The sequence below is a fragment of the Protopterus annectens genome, chromosome 2.part1 (genome assembly GCF_019279795.1).
Source record: "Protopterus annectens isolate FY-2018-M chromosome 2.part1, PAN1.0, whole genome shotgun sequence".
NCBI classification, from domain to species: Eukaryota; Metazoa; Chordata; order Ceratodontiformes; family Protopteridae; genus Protopterus; species Protopterus annectens.
In genome coordinates, this window is record NC_056729.1 from 1,391,295,324 (window position 1) to 1,391,309,629 (window position 14,306).

The following is a 14,306-nucleotide window of genomic DNA, read 5'->3' on the forward strand; positions in this document are numbered from 1 at the left end:
TAGTACGAACCTATGAACCTATAAACCTGGAATGCAGTTTTACCCACTGTTAGTTGCACATGGATAGTCTCTGATGCTTCGTGCTGGGCCACCAACCTGGAGGTGTGGGTATCTTTGACGAATATTGATACTCCCCCTCCTTTTGTGGTTCGGTCCAAGTTTTGGGGCTGAAAAGCATGGTATGAGGCATAACCTGTTAGTGCTGGGGTGCTCTCGGGAGCCTTGAACCAGGTTTCTGTTACTGCACAGATATCAATGTTCTCCATGCTAAGGAGAGTTTTGAGTGCGTGCATCTTGAGGTTTAGACTTCTGGTGTTGAGTAGCATTACTCTTAGTTTCTTATCCCTTGTGATACCTATGGAGGTGGGTTTGTCTTTTGAGCCTTGGCTAAAAAAAGCACTATGGGGGTAACAAGAGCCTTTGCCAATATCCGAAAGCCCAGGGGTGACAGGTGCAAGCCGTCCCTTGCGAAGCATCGTGGCTTGTCGAGCATGTCATCCCAGGCTGACAGGCACTGGATCCCCTTTGAATGACACCAATACTTAAGCCAATTGTTGAAATTGATCATCTTGTCTTCATATTGTGGCATCATTCTTGGTGAGGGTAAGATGCTACTCAAGGTCAGGGTCATACCGGCCGGGGCTACATGCTCAGAGAGCTCCTCTATGTCTCTTTTCATGTAGTCCAGAGAGGTACATCTCAGGTCATTCACACCATCATGGACAATGACTGAGTCATATTTGTACTTGCCTTGGAGTGACCTGAGTGCTTGTGTTATGTGGCAGATCCTAGCGCCCGACAGGCAGCTCACCGTGACCTTCTCCTTGTTCAGCCTGGTGAGCGGGACGTCAGTGTGCCTGACGATAGAGTCACCTATTACAAGTGTATCAGGTGTGTTGTTTAGCCTTAAGGGCTGTGACTGTTCGGCACACTGGCTTTGTGAGCTATGTGTTGCACGTGTTTTGTTTTGGGGGAGCGGTTGCTTGGGTGTCTGCTTTGGAGGTCTCTGCTGCTTAGGCAGATTTTTATTTAGAGCCTGCGAGTATGTTTTTGTGTGTTTATGTGTTTGGTTTGCTGTCGTGGTAGGTCTATGTGAGACTGGAATTGTAGTGAGTGTGGTTTCCTTCTCCTCCTGACTGGTTACACCAGTACTGAGTTGAGAGAGCTTAGCCTCCAGTTTGGCCATATGGTTGCATCTCTCACATGTGTTGGAATTTGTTGGGAGGAGGAGAGGGTTGTCTGTGTACAGGAGGCAGTTGTAACATTGCCTCAAGATTCCCAGATTCACCAGCTGGACCGGAGAGGAGATTGACAGTTGACCTTTGGACATGCTAGAATAGTATTGGGAATTCCTTTATAATTGAAAAAAAGGGCCAATGGGGAACAAGGTACTCAAGGGGAGTTTGTGAGGGTGTAGTGCTTTTAATTTTTTAGTGCTGACTTAGTGAGCAAGTGCCAGGTAACTTAAATGAAATGTGTTACAGGTAACTTAAATGCAAAAACGACAAACAGTAACTTTCTTTCAAGTGAAACAAGGAAATAAGTACAGTAAGCAATGCAGATATCACTAGGGATCCACAGAAGCGCTGAAAAGCCACATTTTAGGTGGAATTAGCGTTTCAGGGAAATAACAAGCAAACAAACAACAAGCATACAAACAAAGCTAGATTCAGCAGGCCTGGATCTAGTCTATGCTACAGCAAACAAGGTGTACCAATTTCACTAAGAAGCAGTTCAAATATGCAGGCACTATAAGCCTTTAACCAGAAATTCCCAGCTCAGAAGGGCAGAGTCCAGCCTCTCCTCCCTCAAGAGTGCAGACCACGAACCCTCTTAATGTAAAATAACTGGCCTGAAGCCCAAGTGCTTAAACCAGAACTAATACACTTTTAGAATAACAGACACTAAGCCCTCAATCAGCAGTTCCCAACTTAGAAGGATGTAAGCTACCTGTCCTGCCACCACAGTGCAGGCCACAAACCTTCCTAATGTAAAACAACTGGTCTGAAGCCCAAGTGCTTAATCCAAAAGACTTAGAATGATAGCTACACTTTAATCAAGTTACTACCAAGCAGTAATAAATACAATTGAATACTTTAAAGAATGCCTGGATTAGTGCTCAAGTTATACAAACAAAGCTAGATTCAGCAGGCCTGGATCTAGTCTATGCTACAGCAAACAAGGTGTATCAATTTCAGTAGGAAGCAGTTCAAATATGCAGGCACTATAAGCCTTTAACCAGAAATTCCCAGCTCAGAAGGGCAGAGTCCAGCCTCTCCTCCCACAAGAGTGCAGACCACGAACCCTCTTAATGTAAAATAACTGGCCTGAAGCCCAAGTGCTTAAACTAGAATTAATACACTTTTAGAATAACAGACACTGAGCCCTCAATCAGCAGTTCCCAACTTAAAAGGATGTAAGCTACCTGTTCTGCCACTACAGTGCAGACCACAAACCTTCTTAATGTCAAACAACTGGTCTGAAGCCCAAGTGCTTAAACTATATATATATATATATATATATATATATATATATATATATATATAAAATTTCCTTAGTTAACAACAATTTGCTCACCCAGCATTTCTGACAGAATAGTTTGCAGGGGATTTTTAAAATTTGCCAACTAATTACACTCCCAAAAATATGTTCCCAAATGTCTCTTTCTTCTCCATCACACCTCCAATATTTGCAATCTACCTGAGGAAAAATACTTTGGAGTCTGGGTAGGGTATAAAAATACCTATGCAAGTACTTCCAAGTAAGGATCTTAAATCTTCTAGACTTCTGTGCATGTTTGGGAGCCATACATATATCCTCCCATTGTTTCTTTGTGAGTTGCTTATCCAATCTCTCCCCAATCCTTTCTAACCTCCTGTGACTCCTATTATTATTGTGCAGCATTTTATATGCTCTACTAATTATCCCTTTTATCTGCAGAATTTGTCCTAGATTTTACTAAAAATTCTACCAGTGCTGGACTTCACTTATGTCCCCCCTATTCCTTTCTTTTTGCATATACTCTGATACAAGTCCTTGATAGAGAACAAAATCTAGTCTGCAGTCCAAATGAATTATTGATAAATCTTTCTGAATCTTCAGGAGTACCTTGCAAATCAGTGAAAAGGGTGGGGAAAGCATATGGAAACATCTCCTACAAGGGAAATGAAACAGCATTTCTTCTCAAACTTGTTTGCAAGGATTCCCGAAACAGAATTTGTCTAGTTATTGGCTTTGAAAGAAGGCAAACTGATCTACTTTAGGTGTTTGCAACATCTAGATCAGTTCCTGAAATACCTCTGGATTGAGTTTTCAGTCATGATGGTCTGTTCAAAATCTGCTGAGTTTGTCTGACACTATGTTTTGGTCTGACAGTATGTAAGAGGCCTGAATAGTTAGGGAGTGATGAAGAACTAAGTAACAAGCCATCATTGCCAAGTGACATAGTTGGCATGACTTGGTACTCCTTGTTTAAGCACCACACCACTGTGATGTTGTCTGTAGTCACCCAAAGAGGTCCTGGTTGCCAAAGATGATGCAAAGTTTTTACAGCTTGAATCACAGCCAGTATATTTTGACATTTATGTGCCTTTGTCTGTCTGAAATGTCACACAGACTTTGCACCAACAGAAACTGCACTCTAAGAGAAATCTGAGGTGTCTATCAAGACCAACTGCTTTGGGGTAGGAAGAGAAAAAAAGTAGTCCTGGATTGACAGACAACCGTCTGATACTTCCAACTCTGTAGTTCCTCACTTTACAAATATGAGCACTGGGATTTAAAAATCTAGGAGCTGTAGATGCTGGGTCTACACATTTTTTAGGAACCACAAACCTTTTCTCATCTGAAGCCAGGTAAGTGGTATCACTGGGATCCTAGACACCATAAGGCATAGAATTTCAAGGAATTCTCTGTCTGAACCCTGAGTCAGATGAGAAAAGTTCAGGAATCCTTTTAGATAAGCTTCTACTTTGTCTTGAGGTAAAAAGTTTTTCTGCATGAGAGTGTCTATAAGGTGCCCTAAAAACACAATCTTGTGTGATGGAGTCAGGCAAGATTTCTGTATGTTTACCTGAAACCCAAGATGGGTTAGGAGGAATGACATTTTTGTTAAGGGTTCCTGGCAAAGATATGGCACAAATTTACAAGTCATCTAAATAAGGAAAAAAATGAGACACCTTGCAACTTGGCACAGGAGCTAGGCACTTTGTAAACACTCTTGGTGCAGCAGATAGCCCAAAGGGTAATGCAGAGAACTGATAGTGTGATCCAGATACACAAAATCTTAGGGACCTCCTGAATTTGTATGCTATTGGAATGTAATAGGAAGCATACCTGAGGTCTAAGGTTACTAAAACAGAATGATCTAGAAGTGTCAACATTGTGAATTTTGGAACCTTCATAAAGAGATCGAGGAAGGAGGGAGCCAAGATTGGTCTCCATGAGTGCACCTTTTTTGGGACAAGAAACATTCTGGAATAAAAGCACCTTCCTAACTGTTCTGCAGGGCCATGTTCTATGACACCCGCTTCTAACATGTGTTTGAGCACCTAAGGAAACAAGCTTGTTTGGTTTGGAAGGTGAAGGGGAATCCAACTGAAAGGAGGAGAATTTAGCCATTGCTAGCTGTAATACTCCTGAATCACCTTTAAAAGCCATCTGTTTAAAATTATCTGACTCCACTCCAGAACACTGAAGGTCAGATTTTATTTTATTTCACATTTGTTAACTAGGTTAGTCCAACTGAGTTTGCAAACAAACCCATTTTCAGTGGAGACCCAAGGGGAAAAGCCCCAGCAAACATAAGTAGAGATAAAGTGACAATATGCAAATATTAAATAACAATCACAATACAAAACAACTGTAAAAAAGAAAAGGTTATTAACTATTTGCATTGCATTGATAGTAAGCAACCCATTTTCAGTGGAGACCCAAGGGGAAAGAGCCCCAGCTAACATAAGCAAAGATAAACATACAAGACAAAAACTATTAAAAAATAACACTGCAAATATAAAATTAATTCTAAAGAGAAAAACAAAAGAAAACATTTTGAAAACAAAAGATGACTTGATAGTGGAAGGGAAATAGGGGTAAGAGGATGGGAAAAGGTAACCAGGTCTCTGGCATAGTCATTCTGAAGCTGGTGTTTGTCCTTTTCGGAGAAATTCCCTTGTTTTTTGGGGTTTGGGGATGTTATCTTCCTGCCATTTTCTCTTGGGTGCCTGCATGTTATTAGGCTGAGTTCTCTATTTATTTTGTCCTTTGAAATTGGTAGATTCTTTTTGAAGGGAAGAATTTTTGGACCTTAGAACATCCTGCAAAATTACTGCATTAATTTACCTCTGTCATCCCAATATTTGAGTACTTGAGTAGCAGCAGGCCCCAACAAAACTTCTGAGTCTAGATGAGAACTCAAAATTTCTGATTTTAAGACATCTATAAAGCTTTGGCTACATACCCAAACAATCTCCTTAAAACAGTAGCTGAAGCAGAAACCCTGGAAACAGTATCAGCACAATCATAAATGCTCCTTAAGGCATGTTTAGAAACTTAATACAAGTTAGACACAATGACATTCACATACATACCTTCAGGGGTCATGGAAGAAGAAAATTTTTGTAAGCTTTTAGCACACTTCAAAATGAAATTCAGCATATAGCCCTGCAAGTTCAGGATTCTAAAGGCTATTGTGGCAGAATAAAAAAAAATTCTCCATCCCTGTTTGTCCAACCACCTCCCCTCCTTATCCCCAGGAAATGTGTTGGAGGAGGCAAGTTGCTTTTTCGTTGCTTTATCTGTAGAAGTGTTTGAAGCTATATCAGCTGTAAGATGAGAAGAGAAGCATTTATTTGCATGCAAATCTCTATTCGATTTATCTTCCTTTTCGTGAAATGATGAGACAGAATCAGGAACACTGTAAACAGTTTTTAATTCACCCTCCAAATTAGGCAAAATAAGAAGAATGGATGCGGAAATAGGAATTTTTGTTTTAAGTAAATCATAATATCTGATGAGCTCTGGGGGGAACATCTGTCTGTCTTTTGCCAGGCAAATAAGTCCCACAGTCTGGAAATAGTCTTAGAAATGATGAAAGCTTCAGATGGTACCACTTCGGGCTCACTATCCAGAGAATCAGAGTGTTAGGCAATAGAATCCTGTGGTAAGTAAACCCTGTCTCTGTCAACATCAGATTCAATAGAAAATCCATCCTCTTCCTTAGAAAGAGGAGTAGCAGCATTAAAAGAAGGCATATAGTACCCACAGTTGACTGACTGTTGTAACTCCTGGCAATGGAAATAACATTTTTGCAAACAGGAACCATTTGTTATCAACATGATTAATACTGAAAAGCAAATCGGGGATGCCCCAGTGGTTGTGTATAGAAAGGACATCTGTGTTAAAAACATCTTAGAGAGGAAAAAAGGTGGTAATACCATAGAACTACGGAGAAAATCCAAATGTAAACAGTGTACCCACTGCAAATATATCTTGGAAGGTGATAGCGTATTCCTTAAAGGTTATGGATGGGTGAAACTACTACAAAAGTACAATTGTAGTAGTAAGAATGTCATATATGCTAGTATTTGTCAGACATGTGCCTGTTTTTATATAGGCAAAACCAAGAATGCCTTTCGAACACGTATTTACCAGCATTTATATGACATTAGGAAAGTGAATTTAAAAAATTCACTGGCTAAACATGTCAATACCTACCCAGGTCACAATTTCAAATTCACAGTTCTTGAACAACTTACGGTGGATGAGAGAGGAGACCCTATAGAATATTTACTTGAAGATAAAGAACTGTTATGGCAATTGAGGGTTAATGCCAACAGTAATCCAGGGAAGAATGACATGGTGTCATTGACTAGTTTTTTGAAACTAAAAGCAAACTTTTTTGTGTAATTTGTTAACTTTTAATTCTATATTATTACAACATTATTATTAGAATATTTTACTATTTCATAAAACTTAAGTTAACATCTTAGGCTTGAAGTTTTTAACAATACTAGATATCTTAAGCAGTGCAATATGACTTGTGGTTTTGTATGTAAGAAAAAGGTAGTCTGTATCTTTAAATTTAAATGGTGTTCAACACACATCTTGTTAATGATGTCTTTGTAATGAGTATTTAAGGAGCTGAGGGGTGATACTCTGTTTTTTTCTGAAGAAGTCAACTGTAATTTGTGATGAAAGCGCTCAACATTAAATTTTATTCTTGTTCCTGTGGTGTCAGCTCACTTTGTGGTTTCCTAGATCAGTATGTTTAACTTTCTGTTTCTTTTCTCTAGGTATATCCCTACGGTGTGAAGTAAAGGGTGAATGGGATAGAGGACAGCATATCATCCCAAACAAAAGGTCTCTTTTCTGGTTTCTTGTCAGTAATCCGAGACACAGGCAGTCAAGTCCACCTGCGTGCTTCCCACATTGCGAACATCAGAATGACGAAAACTAAAATTACCGACTGTCCAAACTTGCCCCCCTTCTGGACCCATGGAAATGCTTGTTCCTGGGTCAAGAGCGGTAGGGAGTTTCAGGATTTGGTGTTTGTGTCAGGTATACCGGTATTTAGTATTCCAATTTTCACTTCACAGTTTCAGGCATTGGCGGACTAGACCACCTGTGTACTGAGTTAATGATAGTAAATACTCTTTTCCTAGACACCTCAAGAAGATCCTCTTGAACTACCTCCAGTGTGAATACTGGATGGTTCTCACCTGCCCAAGCAGGACAATGGAACAGCCACAGAGGATATGTCTGAAATTGGCAGTGGTCACTGCAGAGTTACCCACCATCAGCTGAGACATAGTAATAGCCCGCATGGGAGGTACAGACTCATGTTTCAATTGTTTTTTTCTTTTTAGGTGTATTAGGAGAAGAAACAGCAGGACCTGGGTAGCTATGAATGCTGCAGCCAGGGAAAGAATCCTGTTTGTCAGTAAGGTATGTCTGAAAGAGTCTGTCAGAAGGTAAACTGTTACTAGTAAACATAAACAGCACACAACCCTTACAATCAAATCAAATTTAACTCACAAAAATTAACAAAAGCATCACACAAGAACTTCCTTTCAAAAGACAGACTGAAGTAAATAAATTAGCTGCCCTGTAAATTAGCATAAAACCTAAGGAAACCAAGTGTAAGCAAAAGCATTCACTTACAATACTATTATTCTCCCAGAAAAATGCTTTCCAACTGTCCAAAAAACACTTTAACAACAAGGAATACACTTCAATATAGCCCTATGACACTAAATGACACCCAAATCCTAGAAAACAATTCCTAGAGAGACAGTAACTGTAACTTAGGAAAGTTTACCAATGTAGCCTAAAAACTAGTACTCTTAAAGTGACATACCATGTATCTGACATGAGATCGCAAGAAAGTGCTGAAGATTTTTAGTTACTCTGACTGCTTTTATATGGGATATATATATATATATATATATATATATATATATATATATATATATATATATATACACACATATACACACACACACACATATATATATATATATATATATATATATACACACACACACATATATATACATATATATATATATATATATATATATATATATATATATATATGTTAATATATACTATAGGAAAAATAAAGACAAGTAAAAGAATACCTGTGTACTTATGGGACATTACATTAGCAACATAAATCCTGACAGCTCCCTGGAATGACATGTTACATAAAGACACCAACTTTAAATTGCAGTTATGAAAGAGTAACAGAGATTGAATGTGGTGGGAAAAAACAGCTTATTATAAAAATAATCTTATTAAATATGTTGAAATATTACCTCTTGCAGCAAAATGGTTGTAATAATAAAATTAACTGGTAAGTGTTTTTATAAAAGAATAATCAGTGAGTGCTAGCATAGTAGTGACTTATTTGTTTTTTTATTTATTTATTTTTGGGAACTTATCAAAGGAACTGGAAAGTGGACATGGTACTTTTATGCATTAAATGAATTATAAAATGTTACACAATGATTTTCATTGGACGAATTACTATCTCGGAAATTAAGCTATAACATTGTCATATGCTGGGCATTATTGGCTAGGCTTGTAAAGGCTCTTGTGCCATTAGCCTAGTAATCACCTATGAACCTAAGAACCTGTAAATATTATAGGAGACCTTTAAAAACAACTGCATCATTCAAGGTTGGAAGCTGCATTACCAGGGATGTTTTAATGGAATAACAAAGAGATAGTTATCTGAGTAGAGAGGCATATGGAAATCCTTCTCCTGAAAGGCTGAAATGGAAAAAGAAAGCCTTCCAACCTTCAGCTATACAGATGTTTTAAAGCTTTCCAATAATATTTACATACTGACATCTCCAAGGACTCCTTAAATGGGGCTGCCAGGAGCCAGTCAGTCAGGTAAAGGGCTACATGGTGATCCTTCTCCAGCATGGCTTCAGCCACTATGGCCAACACCTTGTTGAAGACTCTGGACACCAAAAGTAGGCCAGATGTAAAAATTTGTAATAAAAGTGGTGGTCACATAGTAAAATAGAAGAATTTCAAGTGTGGGCTATACACAGGTGGGTGCTGAGAGATAACTGCTCATAAAATGTAATGTGCTATATTCCTTAAGAGATGATATAAAGAACTATTTTAGATGATTTGACTTGTGAAAGTGGTAGTGGTTTTGCTGAACTGTGAGGCAAGTCTTTGAAAATATCTTTGTTAAAAAGGCACAATTATGAAATGGCAACCATAATGAAATGTTTGAAAAAAAAGTGTGAAATAATTTATTTCTTATATGACAATACAGTGGTGATGACAGTATTCAATATCAATTCAACACCTATAGATTCTCACATAAGAAGTCAGTGGGTAGTGATCTTAAGGGACTTCTCTATGTAAGAGCACCTGTTGAAGGTAATACTCATCAGTTTCTACTCTCTGTTAATGTACTTTTGATTAAAATGGGATTTCACCTCACTTCACATGTAGACATTATAGACATCAACTCTGTTTTACTCCTCTTGCAGGGTCTGTATCAGTGTCATTAGAGACACAGTTTTTCAGCCCTTTAGAGCAAGCAGCCTTTGATTCTATGACTCAGCATAATTTTGAGACCTAGGCAACTACACAATATATAAAGCCTGGACACTTTAGAATCTATAAACATCTACATCTAGACACATTCACACCACTCTTCTTTGTATGGGCAAACACCTAAGCCTAAGGCTCTGGATAAAATGTCAATACAGTCAAAGCTACAGTGTATGGAAATCTTGCAGTGCTTCAGGAAGAAATGCATTTTCTTTGGCTACTGCTGATAAAGACTGTACAAAACTATATATATATATATATATATATATATATATATATATATATATATATATATATATATTTTTTTTTTTTTCTTTTTAACTGGTGATGCTTCTTCCTATATATCCTGGTACCACAGTGGCATTCCTTATAGCACTGCCACAATGTTTGCCCAAGATCAGCCATTATGACTACCGTATTTTACATTCTAGTTTTGCTGTCACTGCTACTTTCTCCCCACCTATGTGGTTCTTATCTAGGTTACCACTTCTCAGGCACAGTATCTTGTGCATTTTTCACTTAATTTAACAACTGTGTTTTAAATTATTTTTCCAGTCTTCCCAATTCCATTGTTATTGATTTGCACTTTCTTGTGTTTTGTATCTTTGAATCAACAACACAGTGGCACACTTTTCTTTATAGGTATTTTGTAATATCACTTACAGACATTGAAAGGAACAGGTATCAGCACGTCTGAGGCTCTGCACAGGTAACCATCCAGTGAGGTATCATACTCATTTGGCATGGAAATGTCATTTTTTTCAAAGTGAAATGAAACTTAGAAATGTAAATCTGTAATCATTTATTATGTTATATAATCTGTAAATATTTTAAAAAGCACTACTGCACTTGATTTCACTGACTGCATCACATATTTTGTCCTTTTGCCACACTTTGTGTCATATATATCAGTGAAAATGGTTGAGAGATGTACATTCATTTGAGTGGATTCACTTTACTATCACTGTTAAGGTTTTTTCCCCCATCTAGTTGGTAGTACAATGGGGCAGTAATTAGAACTGCTACCTCACAGTGTTTGGTTTTCCAGTCCTGTTCTTAGCTGGGTTGTTTTCTGTGTAGAGCCACCACATCCTTCCTGTGTCCAAGTTAATTTTTGCCAGGTGCTTTATTTCCTCTCACATCTCAAAGACATGCTGTCAATAAATTGCCAATTCTCCAAACTGCTCAAAGGTCAAAATGGTCAGCCATGATGTTTCAGCCATTGTCTCACAAATGATCACTATCAGCTTATTTTATTTACTCTAGAAATTATTTACGTCTTTGTTTCTCTGAGGGTGTATGTTGAGATAAGTCTTTGGTCTGGGTCACATTTCAAAAGGGCTAATTTTAGATTAGGTTATGAACTTGTTTAGAAAAAAAGAAAGAAGGAAAGAAAGAAAGAAAGAAAGAAAGAAAGAAAGAAAGAAAGAAAAATAAAAGCATCTGAAGATGTATGTAAATGGAATTTACAGTTATAAGAAACGGACGAAGAAATGACACAGCTTGGTGGAGGTCAGATACAACTGCTATTAACAGAGAGCCTTAAACAGTTTTCTAAGTCAGAATACAGTACTGTAGCTGTAAAAGCACAATGCCAATATAGTATACAAAGTACTGGACAAAGATAGATGGCCTCTTACCTTTTCTCTTTGCACCAGCTTTTTAAAAACATATTCTGGGAAGGGCCTGAGAGGATAGAAAATTCCTGTTCCCTCAGCACACGTGAAGACTCCATTTTCATATACCACTCTCCCATTACTGATAGTGACTAGTGGCACTCCATGGCAGCGCACATTTTCATAAATATTCATATCACCTCCTTGCACCTGAGTGCTTGCTGAAATTGTTCTAGAAGAGAAAAGCAAATAAAATGTAAAGGCATTTTGCAAGACAGACAACTTAACATTACTTAAAATCAATTTATCACACAAGCTGTGTTCCTATTTTATATTCTAAGATAAAAATCACAAATAAATGGTTGTCATGAAACTGTACTACTTCATACAGAACAGCAGTAAGCATTAGTTTGACATTAGATTTAGAACTGGTGACAGACAACACTTTTTCTGATCTCTGTGTGGGAAATGTAACACAGTGGTGATACATGTAAACTATCACTATGGTATGTATATGCATGTAATGTATACAGGTATTTATTCTATGCAGTAATGATGGCCTAGCAACACTATAAACCATTATCACGTATCATTTTTGTTGCACCACAAAATGGCCTAATGGATACAAATACACCAACATGATTTTATTTTACTGTTAAGATTTATCCTTCCTACAGTACACTCTGTACTCCCGGAATATGAACATTTTGATCACCTTACTAATTCATGCTGTGCTGCCAATTCATCCAGAATAGTAACACTCAGAATTACTGACTACCTTCAGTGTCAGTAATTTACTGCAGTGGATAGCGTTGTTGCCTCACAGTAACAGGTTCCTTGGTTCATTTCTCAGTTGGGGTAGCTTCTATGCAGAGTCTGTATGTCCTTCCTGTGTTTGTGTGGATTTGCTCCCACATTCCAAAGATATGCAGTGGTGGACATAGATGTGTGGTGTGGCAGGGGTAACCACCTGGCAGTATAAACTTTGGCTCTAGATGATTGGCACTGTTGAAATAATGCCATGACCCCATGTGCAAAAATGTGAAAAAGAGGTTGTGGATGAATATTTTGTGTTTGTTGCATGCTATTAACCATACTGTAATAAGATCTTTCTTCTGCAGGCACAAGTAGTGCTTAAATTACACAGATTTTTGTAAAGCTTAAGAATTAGTAAGATGTTTTTGCCTCAGCTGCTCTCTTGGTTGTGACTTGAAAATATATAATACTTGTGAATCCCACCAAATAACTCAACAACTTTATGACTCCAGTGAGCTTGAGAGAAAGAATAGTTGTGTAAACTCTTACCATAACCATAGATGTCCTTCTCTTCCATGTTGCAGCATTCATAACATGTGCCTATGTGCAACATCGCACGTACCTTGCAGTAGTTTAATCTTTGGTACAATGGACGGACATTCGGGTCACCTAGGTGAAGAATCCCTCATGTTATGAATACTGCAACATGGGAAAAGAAAGACATCAAAGGGATGTACATACATCACTGTAATTGGAAATTGTGGTGGTTAGTTGGTGTGATATATGAGCTAAAAAATACATTTCTAAAGTAAGTGTTAATAAGATCTCAGGTATATCCAGTATTGTATGCAATGAGAAAGATGAATAATAATGAAGTGTCGACCATGAGAGGAGAGGTTCTTGGCCCAGAAATTGTAGTTTATTGACCATTTGGACAGTTTGTCCATCTCTTTCAACTTTCTGGTTTAAAAGACCACATCTGCGCTTGTTCCCCATCTTTCCTGTAACTAACTTACTGGGTAGCACTAGAAAGTCTTAAAGTGATACAAGCCTTCTAGCTTAGGAGAGAGACTTTGGAGTGATTAAGTATCAGTTTTCTGTACTTTCTTGCTGTACTTAACTGTTTTCTGCCAAAACGCAGATTTTCCAGTATTTATTGTGATTTAAAAGCTTGTTTTTTTCACATATTGTACTTATTTGACTACCTGCACTTTTAAAAAGTTGTTTTTTTTTAAATAATTTGTTTAACTGTTGTAGGGTACACACTAAAGTGCAATAGCCTTTTCTGATCGTTTGTAGTAGTTTAAAACTGTTTTACGTGTATTTTTTACTGTTTTTGCCTTATCTTTTCAAAAAAACAAAAATCCTTGTTTCTCACTTTCTAAGCTAGTATAGTCCGGTTTTCAGGCTAGTGCTGAATTCAGGGCTGTGATACTAGTTTCTGAGTTGCCCATACCTTACTTGGATAGAAGGAAGTTTCTCTGTTCATCTGTGAGAGAGGGGAGCTTTGAGCAACCTATCTGTCCCTGGAGGAGTGGTTCCAGCCCAGAAGTTAGTAGTTTATTGGCCATTTTGGGCTAATTTCTATCTCTTTCATTTCCCTACTATAAAAACCGTGTTTGCATGGTTTTGCGCACAGGGCATTGCCAGTTAGCTACGGTTAAATTATTCCCGGCTCCACTAAGTCTCCTCTTCAGTTTTTCCCATGAAACTAGTCTAACTCTCAACCTAAGCACTCAAAAAGCATCTTACAGCCCAGCACTTGCTCAGACCTATTAGCAAGTACTAATATACACTGACACTGATTGCCCAAGCAGGGCAAGGCTCTTTATTCACCCCTCACCAACCAAGCGA

General features: G+C 38.0%; 1 protein-coding gene across 3 annotated transcripts in view; it reads right to left on the bottom strand.

The window, feature by feature from the left end:
* Positions 1-14,306, bottom strand: part of DPYSL5 (dihydropyrimidinase like 5) — a 1,161,038-nt gene that overhangs the window by 226,146 nt on the left and 920,586 nt on the right. For all 3 annotated transcript variants that reach the window (XM_044062869.1, XM_044062871.1, XM_044062870.1), the window contains exon 11: positions 11,721-11,928. In XM_044062869.1, coding sequence (XP_043918804.1) covers positions 11,721-11,928 — 208 coding nt within the window. The remainder of the gene's footprint in view (positions 1-11,720; positions 11,929-14,306) is intronic.